The sequence below is a fragment of the Anser anser genome, assembly GCF_964211835.1.
Source record: "Anser anser genome assembly, chromosome: 2".
Taxonomy (NCBI): domain Eukaryota; kingdom Metazoa; phylum Chordata; class Aves; order Anseriformes; family Anatidae; genus Anser; species Anser anser.
In genome coordinates this window covers 50,698,950-50,713,258 of record NC_139721.1, presented here as the reverse complement: position 1 = coordinate 50,713,258, position 14,309 = coordinate 50,698,950, and the positions used below count along the sequence as shown (strand labels likewise).

Genomic DNA, 14,309 nt, shown 5'->3' with positions numbered 1-14,309 from the left:
CTTTTGCCCATTGAGGTAAGTAAGAAGGAATGACAGTCTCTGCAGCTCAAGGATGGCTGATGGCGTTTAGGAGGTTAATGAGATAAAAATCCACTTGGACAGACCAGCCTGCTTTGTGCAGGTGCTCTTGGATCAGCAACAAGCTGGCACAGCCCTCATCTGTTCTTCATCCCAAAATTGACACTGTTCTGCCAGGCAGTAGTGGAAACCTACTGATAGGCAGCATCTCTCTTTGGGGTTTCCAAGGCATCTGCCATCTTACCCCACAGTCTTTACAGCATTTATATACCCAAAATAGCATTTCTCACTCTCCAACACTTCAAAAATGAAATCAGTTTCATTATCTCCAAATGGGAAATCAAGGCAGGGTATTTTGTCTAATCCAGGATCAAGTTGAAGACTATGACCAAGCAGCAGACAAAATACAGGGTTTGGGAGCTACCTTGCAGATGGGTGGGTTTTAGTACCTCCTATCAAACACAACTCCTGGTCTCAAAGATGTGATTTCCTAAGAAAAGCCTGCAGTAATTTCCCATTATGCCCCACAGCAGACACCTGACCTACTCCGAAAAATGGAAAAACCTGGATTAAACCCTGCCAGCCCCTGTCATGCTCGGCCTGGGCCCAGCTCAGGCGCAGCCCACGTGGGGTGGGTGCTGCTCATGCTGCTGCTGCCACATCCATGCTGTGGCCAAGCTGGGCCTGGCACCCTTTGCCTCAGGGCAGGGGTCTGTAAGGGACCTCGGGGCATGCTGCAGCCCTGACAGCGAGGATAGAAATCCAAGCAAAAAATACATGGGGGAACTTTTTTTTAAAATTGTGATCAGAGTGAGTTGAATGGGGTTTCTACATAGTGTTTTTATTTGTGTAAGCATTGCCCTTGTTTATACAGAACTCTTCCTCTGTGTGGTCACTCATTCCCTGTCCTGCCCACCAGCTGCACTTTCAAAGCAGAAGTCTGTGCTTCTCGCCTCCTGGGAAGGGTAGCTAAGGATCTCCTCTCCCCTGTGCATGCAAAAGGCTATGCTATCACGAAGAGGCAGAGCTGAGTTGCATGGGATTTTGTTTGTTTGTGTGTTTCATACAATACTGGTTTGCAGCAGTATTTTATAAGGCCTTTCTGTTGTCCTTTTCAGCCAGTGGGTGCCCTAGGCTGCAGTACAAGCAATTCCTTTGCCACTCAAGTCCTGTGTTTCACTGGCACTGCCGCATGCATCAAAAACCTCCAAGCAATCAGCTGAACACCCACAGATCTGTGGCCTCATGATATCATGGTTTTTCCTCTCTCAGCCTACCTTTGCAATTGTTTCTTATATATAAACTTCAACACACACAGTCACACACATATATGTATATTAATTCAACTAGCAATCTGGCAACTACCCACTCAGCTATTTTAAGCTTCTTTAAGGATTCATTATTATTTTTAATCAGCCTAAGATTTGAGCCTGCATGCCTCCTTGCCTGTTACCTGCTGCTCCAGCCCCAGGAATGCAGGATGCTGAACACCCTTCCATCTTCACGAGTGAAATGAGCTTGGTACGACCTGCCTGCACACCTACATGACCTTAGTCACCCTAGGACATGATTCATTGCATCCAAGGCAAGTAGGATGGGATGTACTCCACACAGTTCAGGTGGGAACAGTGGAGGAACTGAGGCACAGGCAAGTGTCTTGCCCAGAATCACACAAAGAGGCTCCTACAAAACTAGTTTCTTGGATCTCAAACAAATACTCTGAACAAGAGAGATCTTACAGAACTGGACTCATGGTCTTGTATTCCTTAAGACCCTCTTTATTCCTTGCTGCTGCAGAAAACAATGGTTTGTATGCAGTCTCATACTGTGCCTGTCCTCCCTCTGACCCTCTGCAGCTTGCTAGGCATGATTTGCATGCATTTTACTCTAACAAAAGCCCCTTGCTGGGAATATATGTTGAGTGAGTAGTGGTATGTAGGACTGGAAACAAACATAATTCTGCCTCAGCCCTGAATCCTGGGGACTCAAAATGGTTGGACTGCAACCTCCGCGGCATCATTCCCAGCAGCTGGGTGCCTTGTTAGGAGACGGGTGCTTGGACGTGACTGCAAGTACCAAAACAGCTCTGGGAGATGCGCTCCACTCCCAGTTATAGAAGTTCTGCTTTCTCCAAAGGAGATGGGATCTGACAGCCTCTGTCTCCTCCACAGCGTCCTGGGCTGTCGGTTTGGAGCTTACACCGGTTGCGGTTTTGTTCCCCTGTGGAGCAGAAGGGATACAAGAGCAACTCTTCCTCTTGAAAGCCTTTTGTAATTATTATATGCTTTGAGGAAGGGATCAGCATCCAGAAACAGACAAGTGTGAGATGAAACATGGCCATGCAACTAGACAGAGAGTGGCCACCCAGACCTGGGTGCCAAGTGAGTGGTTTGACACTGACACATCACGCTCACAGGCTGTTGGGAAAGGGTTACTTCTCTCAGCATCACCTGCAGAAAGGGCCCACAGTCATTCTGCTACAGGTATTTTGCTGTAGTGAGTCAGGAAATCCTACAGTGCATTGCAGTTGCTTGTGCTACCAGTGCTCAAAAGAGACATGGAAGAAATTGCCAAAAGCTCTGTTGGCTTCCACAGAGAGCTCACCAGCAACGGGCAGCTCTGCTGGTGAGATGTGCTGGGGGCGGTGTTGTGAAAGGGAAGGTAACAAATGTGCAGGCTGTGCATTCTCACAAAACAGTTTTTATTCTTGGAAACTCTGATCATATAAGGTGCTAAGGGCAGGAAGTGTGAAAATGACCACTGAGAGCACTCCGGATGGGCGGTTGATACAGACTGCATGTTTCAGCATCTATTTCTTTTGTAATTTTTGTGTTATCAGCACTGATGTGTTTTAATCTTTGGGGAAGCAAATGTCATTTAACAGAAGCAGAGGCACCTGGTAAGTATCAAAGCACTGTGGATGCCACTGGTGCATGCACACCTGTGTGTTCAACAAATCGGACCAGAGAAAGGTGCTGTGCTCTTGGCCACCACTGCTGTCCTGAATGCTCTGTGGGATCTGTAGGCCTAGCAAGAGGGAAAGATAATGTTCATGGGGCCTGAACGTAAGGCTTCTCATTAATCCAGAGAGATTCCCCACTCCTTGTTGTCCTCTTTTGCACATCTGGTCTTGATTTTGTAGTAATTTCTACATATGTTTGGCTTTAAAATATCAGATAAAGTACAGGCATCACAATTCTTGGAGTCTCAGCACAGGACTAAGTTTTTGCAGTGTGGAAGGCTGCAACAACTGTGCATTGCTTAGAAGTGGAATTGACCAGAACATTTCAGAGTGATTTTGTTGGAGCTTTGGCTGAAAGAAAAGATTTTTGCCTAGCTCTGCTTCTCAGATATTTGTATGCCCCTCTCTTGATTTTGTCATTCTCACTTGGAGATTTTTATCTGAGATTTCAGTCTTTTAGTCACTTCCTTATTGACTATGTTCCTGACCCAGGAGCCAAATCTCATATACTTAGCATGTTATTGAATATTAAAAATAGCTTACTTGGGCAGAAATTGGCTCCTGTACCATGCGGCTCTACCCTGAGCACGCAGCTTGCAGGCGGGCAATCCCATGGGCTCAGGGCTGCCAGCATCCACTCTTGTCCTTGCTTCAGCTCTGTCAGATGGAGCCTTTGGGTATCGTTCCTCGGGAAATTGGTCAGCAGCCTTCAGCTCACCAAAGTCCAGGAGTGTAACACAGTCCTTAAAAAAAGGTTCACCAAAAATTCACAAAGAGGCATCTTAAATGTAAAAAGGGTCATTTGTATGGTGATGCCTTCCAGCAAGGGTGGGGAGCATGGGGAAGGTCATCACTTCAGGTCGCTGATGAGGCTCACTTCTTTCGTTTCGTTTTTAATAACCACCAGTGTTGCTTCCATAATGAAACCAAGATGGATGCTCAAGCCTTAATGATTTTAAGGGGAAAGCATCAAATGCTCTTGCCTGGGGTTGAGAACCACATCGCTTTGCTGTCAGTAATTAATTTTGTGTGCCAATTGTAAACATGTTTGCACTTTGTGACATTTCCTCAATGAAGAAAAAAGCATCTGTATGTTACCTCCTTTATGGCATCCATGTGGTTCCAGTTACTCAGTCTGTTTTGTCTTCTGGCTTCTGTGGAAATTACTAGGTGTCACGGTAAGGAAATCCTCTTGTATTTCCAGTCTAAAGGCAACTGGGCACTGTGTGCCTACTGAAATGCTCTCACAGCTCATTTTGGAGAGAAGCCACTTCCCCAGCAGGGGGTGTTACTTTCTGCTCAGAGATCCCCTTCCCTTCCAGCAAGCCCTGCCCGTGTCCCTCCTGATGGGAGATCCTCCAGGGAGGTGGCTGCAGTTTGCCTTGTGCAGCTCTAGAGTCACAGCTAATGGGAACTGACGCCGAGTGCTGGCAGGAAGCTGTGTACCTGGAGACTATGCTTTAATCTGTAGGTCTTTGTTTATGACTTTGCAGAGGAGCTACTTTTCTTTAAGCTTGGATAATTGGGTGTTTGATTTCATTTTTTAATGGCTGGGGTCTTTTTTTCAACATTTGCTCCCTACTGAAAACTGAAAACCAAGTAACTGAACTTCATACGCTACCACTATCTGCTATCAAATACTTGGGCCTCGTGTGTTGATCTGTTTGCTGAAGGGATCAGTCATTTGGGGGGAATTCTCTTCACTTCCAAGATTAACTTTCCTATTCTAAAAGAGCCTGCTTTTCCCTTAGAGCAGGAGGTGTGACAACAGGGGGTGCTTCTCTGAGTAAATAAGACAGCTGAGATGTTTGACTTGACTTTCCCATTTAGTTTTTCACTCCTGCTTGTACAGAGTTTTAAAGGAAGCTTATATCAACTACTCACAGCCACAGAGTTACTTGTCTGGCAGTGCAACACAGGCTGTGTTCAAATAGCTGCAGCATCTGAGCTCCCTGATGGCTTAAGGGGAACAGGGAAAAGATTGATAGCCATGCCTCAAGTGGCTAACATTACTTCACCTGTTTTCATCATACTGTCTTACTATGCTATGCTTTTTATTTTGTATGCCAGCCTTAAATCAGGATGCCAAACAATTGCTGTGCTGCATAGATTTCAGATATGTTGTTGATGTGCTAACAAAGGTCATAGCAAGTCATCTTTCCTTCAAAGGTAGACCTTGGCACCCTCCTTCTTCCTAATCCTTGAGTTGTTTCATCAGTTTTGGGGGGAATAGCACAGGAATACCCCACCAGTTTGTGCAACTTAGGCTGGAGGGGCAACCATAATGATGAAATCCAGAGGGCGAGGAGAAATCCTTTGGTGTAATTTGAAATATATGCTTGCTCCCCAGCAGAAACACTCCAGAATAGCCTGCTTGGGGAAAAGGAAAGGGATGAGCCAAAGCAGATCTGCACCTGATGAAAACCATTGCTCTGCATCTCATGGAGAATGGGAAGGTGACTGTGTGAGATGAAGGATGTTGTTTGCCAGCATCTTCTCTTGTGTCCCAGGAGCACAAAGTCACAGGCATTTGGTTTGTGCTGCATACAGCTGTTTGTGTTGGGTTAGCAAGGAGATCGTGCTGTTCTCTGCTCCTTCCAAGGATTTTTCTGATTTGCAGTTCTCTTGCAATGAAATAGCTAGAGAGAAGATAGAGGGGGTAATTCAAAATTTGATCTATTGAATCAAAATTATGACTTTTAAGGAGAAAAAAAAAAAAAAAAAAAGAGGTCAAAACACCTCCACTCCTACAGTTTCCCCAAAGAGCAGTCTTTGGTCGGCCATTTAACAAAATAATCCTCTGTTGACTAAAACACCACCTGGCTTGAGACAGTCATCGTCTGCTCCAGAAGAGCAAATGTTGAAGCATGGATATCCTGCTTATGCAACATCCTGTGCCTGGCTGCACTACTCTGACCAGCAGGTAAAACAGGTTTGAATGTTCTCTCTTGCAACAGGAGGACCTAAAATGGTATACGGAATGGGGAAATGCTAACAGACGACGGTCAGTTCTCACTACTTGCTCCTGAACACTTTGAAGTTTTGCTGGACTGAGTTAAAAAGTAACCTTGCAGAAACATTTTGAGAGGTAAAAAACAGGCCCAATGCCATTTAACTAATTCTCCCAGTAAGACAGAGTTACAGTCCTCTCTATTCCTTGCATTGTACCCAAAGCATTTGAGTATTGAGAACTAGGTGTTAAGGTTGAAACGGAAGTCTCTTCGTGTTGGTATGCTGTGTACAACAGAGTTTACTTTGGTGCAGCTGTGTTTGGTTAAACCAGGAGCTGAAGCACCTAGGGATACTAGGAAAGTGATGTGTATTAACCAAAGGTGTGATTGTTATGAGTTAATGCAAACACATTGAGTCTGTGCTAGGATGGCTATGAGCAGAAGCACAGTGCTGTTAGCCTGCAGAAAAATCATGTTTGAGAAGTGGGGATGTCTTCTTGGCTGATTACATGACCCTCTAAAGACCAATAATTTCTGGTTTCTTCTACCACCCCTGGTTGCCTTGGCTTTGAGGGATACTTTGAAACTGTGAACAGGAGAAGGGTCCTTATGTTCCTTTGGGGAGCAGCATCCTTCCTGCCTGAGCAGGTGGTATGTGCGATGGACTTGGCTTTCAGTGAAATGCTGTGAAAGCTTTTGACAGTTTATTGGTGTCAGATTTAGTTGATACAACTAGGATTTGTCTTCTGGGAAATACACCTCTTGATATATCTAGAAATAGCAGTGCTCAGTCATGAGATGTTCATATCTGACTTAGAAAAATTTGTCATATGTTATACTTAGCTGAGTTGAGTTTGGTTCCTATATTGCAACTGGAGGTTATTCATACGTCCGATCTCATTTTCTGCTGGCTTTCTGCTGGCTCATAGGAAGAAATAAAATTTATATATTTTTATTTTTTCTAAAGATGCGTAAATTAATATTATTCTAGAGTTATTTGAACATGTGTAATTGATATAACTTTATTTGCAGCTATGCACAGAGGTCTTTAGAGAGGGCTGGACAAGGTGCAGAAAACACTTCTATTGAATATATTGAATGGTATTCTGTGTTTTATGCTTTGAACAGATAGATAGACTAGATCTTGTCTAACTCTTTCAAGTCTGTGAGAAGGGCAGTGATGTCTTTGCTTCTGTGTATCTCTGACACCTCCCCACTTCCACTGCTGCATAATACTGCATTGCAGAAAAACAGTAATGGTATGGCAAAGCTGAGGGATGATTGCAAATGACAATAACCACGTTTCCACTGATTGATGAAAAAAAAAAAACAAAAACACATTGCTGTTGTTTTCAGAGTAGGATGAAGCCTACTCACAAGAGAAGTAATAAGAAAATTCTTTCATTAAGACGGTGATGCTGCAATTGTGAATTCTAGTTTATGGATCCCAGTTTACAGCTGCATTAATCATTCAGAAGTGATCTATATCTTGTTCCAAATGTGCATCTGGCTTCAAAATAAAGGTGGGTGCAGATCTGCAGTACAATATTCACAGATGCAGATTTATATGACAAATGACTGGCCCTGGAAAGATAATGGGGAATATCACCTTTTGTTACTATGCTACCTCAAAATCCTTGGATGAAATATCTCCCATTATATACATTTCTTGATAAAGATTATTTTTCATTTTTCAGATCCTGAATAATAATGGCAATGAATGGTGATATAATACCAAAAAAAGAGCATTATTTGACATGATTGAGGTGGATGTATGACTAAGTATTTTACGTGCCAGAACTTTCACTCAGGTCTGTGGAGGAAACTCATGAAGAGGATTGCTTTCTAGAAGATTTAGCATGTCTTTTATATTCAGGGAGGCTTCCAGAGGAAAGCTTGTTAAGGAATAATTAGATGGAAGTCACGCATTTTGATTCAGAAATGTTGCTCTGTTGGACTGCTATAGGCTGGAATCTCTGCCCCATTTGTTCCCTACTTACCATGGGTGCTGCAGTGCAGCACAGGGCTTTCACGGTGCTGTATATCATGAAATGCCTAATCAGGAACTCTGAATGCAGCATGACAAGGACCTGAAGAGCTTGTAGAGGAAGTGTAGTGTCTTTTTCAGGTGTTTCACTCTTTGAAGGCAGGAAAATTCTCCCTTGTGTGAGAAAGATGTGCTGGTTGGGTAGCCATCTTATTTAAACTATGTTTTTTGTCAAAAAAGTATTTTCCATTGAAAACTTTAGGCAGCCACGTCTGTGCTTTAGGGTGCTTTGATCCAACACATGCTGCCAAGATGTACTCATTCCCACAGAAGACTGTGCTCTCCTTCCTGCAGCTCCTGATTTGCCTGGCTCAAACCTAGTTTGGATATTACTATAGTCATTGCGAGATCCTGGAGTAAGTGTGGCCAAAAGCACACAATACAGGCAGAATGTGAATTCCAGCTTTTAATTTCCTTTCTATTTCCTGAATTCCCATCACTTCATATCAATGTTTCAGCTCTTTTTATTAGAGTTTGACAGAAAAAGTAAATAGGATCCTGCAGTGTATTTGATTCTTATTTTCCTTATCCCCAGATGCTGGTTGCAAACCAACAAGGGGAAATAAAAGCAATAGAGTGGGTCACTAAACTGGCTGAATTTAAACCCTCATGGAGTCAACTCCTCCAGACGATATTCTTTGGAGGGTTTTTTTATTATTATTATTTGTTTAAAAAATGACACAGTGAGTTCAGTCTAGAAAATTGTGGTGTAATGTTGATACCGCTCCTTGACATACTCAGAGTTCAGGCTGAACTTGTTATTCAGGGTATCATTACATATATTTGCTACAGGACCCTGACACACATTCTGCACCTGTATTCCCTTAAGTTTAAAGGAATAGCTTGTTCCTAAAAAAAAATATATATATGTAAAACGACTGTAATGTCTGTATGAGGAAGGCAGCCAACTTTTAGTAGGAAATGTGAATGGACTTTTTTTAAAATGTGTGGCTTCCAATGAAACTGGAAGTTTGGTTCAGCATTTGTGCTCCCCACATGCTGCACTTGGCAGCACCATTAAAACCCCAGACATACAGAACATACATTTCTTTACTGCTCCGCACACACTGCTATATAATTCTTCATGTTGTTTGTGGAGCAGAGAAGGCAGAAAAAAAAATATCAATAAAATGTTTTATAAAGTGTGTAACATTTTCTATAAAATGAGTATGCTGAATCAACTGTTATTCCATCCTTTATGCTACTGGGTAACTCTGTTGGGAATTAAAAACCAGAAGCAAGTCTTGAATGTTTGTGATTTCCTTGCAGGCCTTAGCACTGCTAGGAATTGGTGTGGCAACCAACAGGGTAAGTGTATGTGTAAGCGCTGTGGGCTTTTTCCTAATTACTATTTATTTAATGCAACACCTAGCCTTTGGAGCTAGTGCCAAAACTCCTTTGCATTTCTCACTAGAATTAAATATTACAGCTGAAAATTACCTGATATCTATTTCAGCTATTGCCTACCAAGGCTGCCTCCCTTCACCTGCTCTCCCTGGTTCCTTTCTTCTCACACATAATTTTTGTGAACAACCTGGAAATACATGATTTTTTTTTTTTAATTAAGAGAGTAACTGCTGACATTATATCCCCTCAGCTGTGAGAAACATGAAAGTATGCAGCTGTGATCATCATTGCCCACACCACAGGTAGAGAAGCGAGGCACAAGAAGTCCGTGCTGCTCAGCATGAAGCACAGTGCAGCCACGTCCATGACTTGAAGCTGTCAGGAGCATCCCTGGAGAACAACATGGTCTGGACAACGTGGTCTGGACAGAGCTGCAGGGCTGCTGATATCCCCTGGTAGCCCAAGGGTTATTAGCAGAGCTAGTTTTTCCTCTGTGGCTGTGGTGCTCAGGTTGTGCTCAGCGCGGCACACCTTCCTGTGGCTGTACGAGCGCACGGTTGTAGGAATGAAGAGGTTCCTGGCTCCTGTTCTCGTGTCCAATCTATTTGTGCTGCATTAACTCAACTGCAGAGACCAAATCCACGGAAGGTTATTCTGTTACCAAGTTGTACTTCATCCTCTTAAGCCTGTCAGGGTGCCTGTACACCATTTGCTTGAGAATCGGGTCTCCTGAAGACCCCGCAGAAATGTAACCTGTCCAGCATTATGCTCGTCTCACGCTCACTGCTCGCAGCAGATGCAGCACTGAGGTTTCATAGCCCAACCTCCACATCACCCCAGGAGAAATTTGGCTTCTCCACCAGGCTTTGCTCAGGTGAGGCTGGCACATGGGCAGCGCCGTGCTCGGACAGACATGCTCGGCCGTGCCCGCGCCTTTAGCCGTGGTGCTGTGCATCAGGGTGAGCTGGAGCAGTGGAGAAGGAACACGTTTCCCCTAAGGCCAGCTCTGCTGTGCAGGCAGTAACCTCTGGAGAAGAGGAACCAGAAGGAAGATGACGTGCTGTGCCCCTGTCAGGGTGCAGTGAGGGCTGGCTGCTCCCCGCAGCGCTCCTGCATGTTGTATATGTACCTGTGTTATAAGGCTGTACGTAACCTTTCCTTTCCCCCAAGGAATCTCCTTGTCAGCATCAGTATTAAGTCATTGCCATCAGCTACACCTAAACACTTTTCACATTAAATATTTTAATGAGTCCAAAGACCAGAACTAACATATATCATAACTGTCAAAATATACCATAAGCAGCAAGGTGCCAATAGACCAACGTGTACCTTTCAGAATAGCAGTCTCCAGCCTGAAGTAAATGTTTTCTTGCTGCATCCATCTTCTTGCAAGCTCTTGACACTAAATCGACAGAGCCAAACAACGCGAATTAACAAATTCTCGTTCCTCTGCAGCAACTGGAAACAACATGATTGCATTAGCATAGTTCCTCCGCTGCCAGTTTCTCATGCCAAGCCCCGCTATCAACACATTTCGTTGTACTTCTCGCTGTCAGCTGTTCTCTATCAGTAGATAAGACACTTAATTTGCAGAGGGGGGTGAACGTCTATTAGGAAGTGTTTGAATCACCCATTAGTATAGCTCTGCTTTACAAAGTAAAGGCAAGTCCTGAGTATTGGCTTTACTTGATGGTTTGTGTAATCTTTTTCTTCTTTTCACCATAACATCTGAGAACCACATTAAGTGTTTAATGTATTTATCCACAGAATTCCCCTGAGAATAGAGGGAGTACCATCATCCATACTACAAACCCGGGAAATTAACGTGAAGCCTGAACTGATTGAACAACTTAGCCAAGCTCCAGGCAGGAAATCTGTAGCACAGCTAGAAATTGAACCCTGACTCTTAACCAAGTGCATCTTTTCTAGCAGGCCATCTCTCATCTCGACAGGTCTCCAGGAGAAAGAACGATTTCCTGTAGCAGAATCACTGCTGTATTCACTTTGGCTGTCTCAAAATGGGAATAGCTGCTTGTTCACAAAGGCAAGCAGATCCCAAAGCTGCTGAGTGTGCTGAAGTATGGCTAAGACAGTCCAGCCCCCAGGGCATCCGTGGTCCTTACCTGTAGACACTGAGCTTAGATGACCTCAGGGAGTTGAGTTGGCTCCTAAAGGACCCTAAACCCTGAAATGATCTTGAGGCAATCTGGGAGGCAATTACCTGGCAGAGCTGCCAGATCAGTTTGTGTGAGCATTACCTAATGGCTTCCCTACAAAGACAGCCTTATTTGCTTAGGTGAAAGCCGCTGTCCTTGTCCTGCAATGGAAGAACCATTTTCACTTTGCCTTTGACTTGTGTGGTTCAACACCCAGTTAAGGGGCAAGAATTTCCAAATGCACTCCAGTGAGGCTCTGCCCTCACACACACAGATTTTTTTTTCTTCTGTGTAACTGAGTTCATCCAGACCTTGGTCAGGTATAGTCCCCTTATAGTAACTTACAAGTGCAATCCGATTCTTTTAATATTGGTAACATCCTTGAACATTTTTTCATCCAAATATTCATGCGACCTTTCATTTAAATGGAGTAATTAAAATAATTTGCATTTATTGAACCACACAGAAGGGATACTGTACAAATGTTTTGATATCAGTTGCCAGCAGCTCTTGTAGCAGCTCTTGTAATATGTTAATTTGGGAGACTTCAGGTCCTTTTATTTTTCCCTTACAATGCCACAACAAAGTGATATTTAAACAGCTCCTACAAAGCTAGTGCCTTGAGTTATTGCCAAAGTGACAGCTGCAGGCAGGGAAGGGTGAATGAAACCTTGTCTGTCACTGATGGACAAAGAGCTCCAGAATAAGGCTCTGCAAAATGCATCAAGAAAATCTTTTTCTCCCTCCCCTCCGAACTAGTCTGATTGGTTTCTTCAGCTGTCATGTCTGTGATTTCTAAGCATAAGCTTGTATGCAGTTCTGTAATTTTCTTTGTTTCATGTCATGCTATAGGGCTGCACCAAGAGACTTTTGATCCCTTTTGATCCCCAGTATTGGACACTGTCTTTAGTATTGATTTGGGGGGGAGGGGGGGGGATGTGGGCCAGAAATTGCTAGGACAGCTTGTCAGAAGCCGTCTTAAAAAATCATGAAAGAACAGAAACACAGTTGATCTTTATCATTTAGTCCTTTATCATTTAGTCTATTATTTAGAACATTCCTCTCGTGTGCTTAATTAAACACAGGCATTGCTGTTGTGTTTTCAGTGCCTGTTTGCTCTCATGCTGAGAGTGTTGGCCTCTGTGAATTGGTCCAGCACTTGATAATATTTGATGATATTTCAGCATCAGGAAGTCTTGAAAGCATGTTAGTTATACAAAACACTCCTGTAACAGTTTACCATGAGGTTCCTTTTTTTATTATTATTAAAAAGATGTTGCTACTTGGTGTTCCCAATATGCATTAGCCTTGTTACCCATGTGGGCTACAAAGAGAAGTTAGAAATGTGATTAAATTTCAAGCATATGAAAGTGAAAAGTTTATTTTTAATAAAAGGTACTCGAGACCTGGGCTATATTCAGTCTTCAAGACACTTCACGGATCCCAGACAGTAAGGTGGCAAACTTACCAAGGCAGACAAATGAACAGACTATGGATTTTGATGATTGATGAGATGTTAGTCTCAAAATTCAGAGACAGTTCCTTCTTTTATGACCCCTTATCGCTCATAACTAGATAACTAATACTCTTAGTGGTATTTCTGCAAGACCAATTTTGTAACATATAAGACAAAAGGAATAATGTGGGTTACAGAAGCTTGACTAACACAGATGCAGTTAGTGTGCCTGACAAATGTGCTGGCCTTCTACAGTGGGGTTACAACACTGGTGGATAGGGGAAGAGCAGCTGACATCACCTACCTGGATCTGTGCAAAGCATTTCACACTGTCCTCCATGATATCCTTGTCTCTAAATTGCAGCGACATGCATTTGATGGATGGACCACTCGGTGGGTAAGGAATTGGCTGGATGGTCGCAGAGAGTTGCTGTCAATGGCTCAATGTCCAGGCAGAGATCAGTAACGAGAGGTGTTCCTCAGGGGACAGAGTTGGGACTGGCGCTGTTTAACATCTTTGTCCGTGACATGGACAGTGAAATTGAGTGCACCCTCAGCAAGTTTGCCCATGACACCAAGCTGTGTGGTGCAGCTGACATGCTGGAGGGCATGGATGTCATCCAGAGGGAGCTGGACAGGCTTGAGAGATGGACATGTGCGAACCTCATGAGGTTCAACAAGGCCAAGTGCAAGGTCCTGCACCTGGGCTGGGGCAATCCCAAGCACAAACACAGGCTGTGCGGAGAATGGATTGAGAGCAGCCTTGATGAATATTAATTATATTATACCGCACATTATTATTATATTTTATTATATAATTATACTATATATGTGTTTGTATCTATAATAATTATTATTAATTATAATTTCAGCCCAGAAGGCCAACTGTATCCCAGGCTGCATCAAAAGAAGCGTGGCCAGCAGGTCAAAGGAGGTGATTGTTCCCCTCTACTCTGCTTTCATGAGACCGCACTTGGAGCACTGCATTCAGCTCTGGGGCCCCCAGCATAAGGACATGGACATTTTGGAGTGAGCCCACAGGAGGGCCACCAGGATGATCAAGTGGCTGGAGCACCTCTGATGAAGACAGGCTGAGGGAGTTAGGGTTGTTCAGCCTAGAGAAGAGAAGGCTCTGGGGAGACCTTACAGCAACCTTCTAGTACCTAAAGGGGGCCTAGAGGAAAGCTGGGGAGGGACTCTTTGACAGGGTGTGTAGTGATAGGACAAGGGGTAATGGCTTTAAGCTAAAAGAGGGGAGATTTAGATTAGCCATTAGGAAGAAGTTGATGCTGTGGATGCCCCATCCCTGGAGGTGTTCAAGGCCAGGCTGGTGCCTTGGGCAGCCTGGTCTGGTGGGAGGTGTCCCTGCCCA

At 43.8% G+C, this 14,309-nt stretch overlaps 1 protein-coding gene across 1 annotated transcript; it reads left to right on the top strand.

Moving 5' to 3' along the window:
- The first annotated feature begins 5,350 nt into the window (after positions 1–5,350).
- Positions 5,351–13,783, top strand: ENOSF1 (enolase superfamily member 1). The gene is given in 8 exon segments (XM_083823789.1): positions 5,351–5,372; positions 5,830–5,912; positions 8,514–8,623; positions 8,720–8,735; positions 9,248–9,286; positions 12,053–12,091; positions 12,093–12,165; positions 12,567–13,783. Coding segments are annotated over 7 exon segments (573 nt in total). The 5' UTR covers positions 5,351–5,372; positions 5,830–5,837; the 3' UTR covers positions 12,788–13,783.
- The last annotated feature ends 526 nt before the right edge of the window (positions 13,784–14,309 follow it).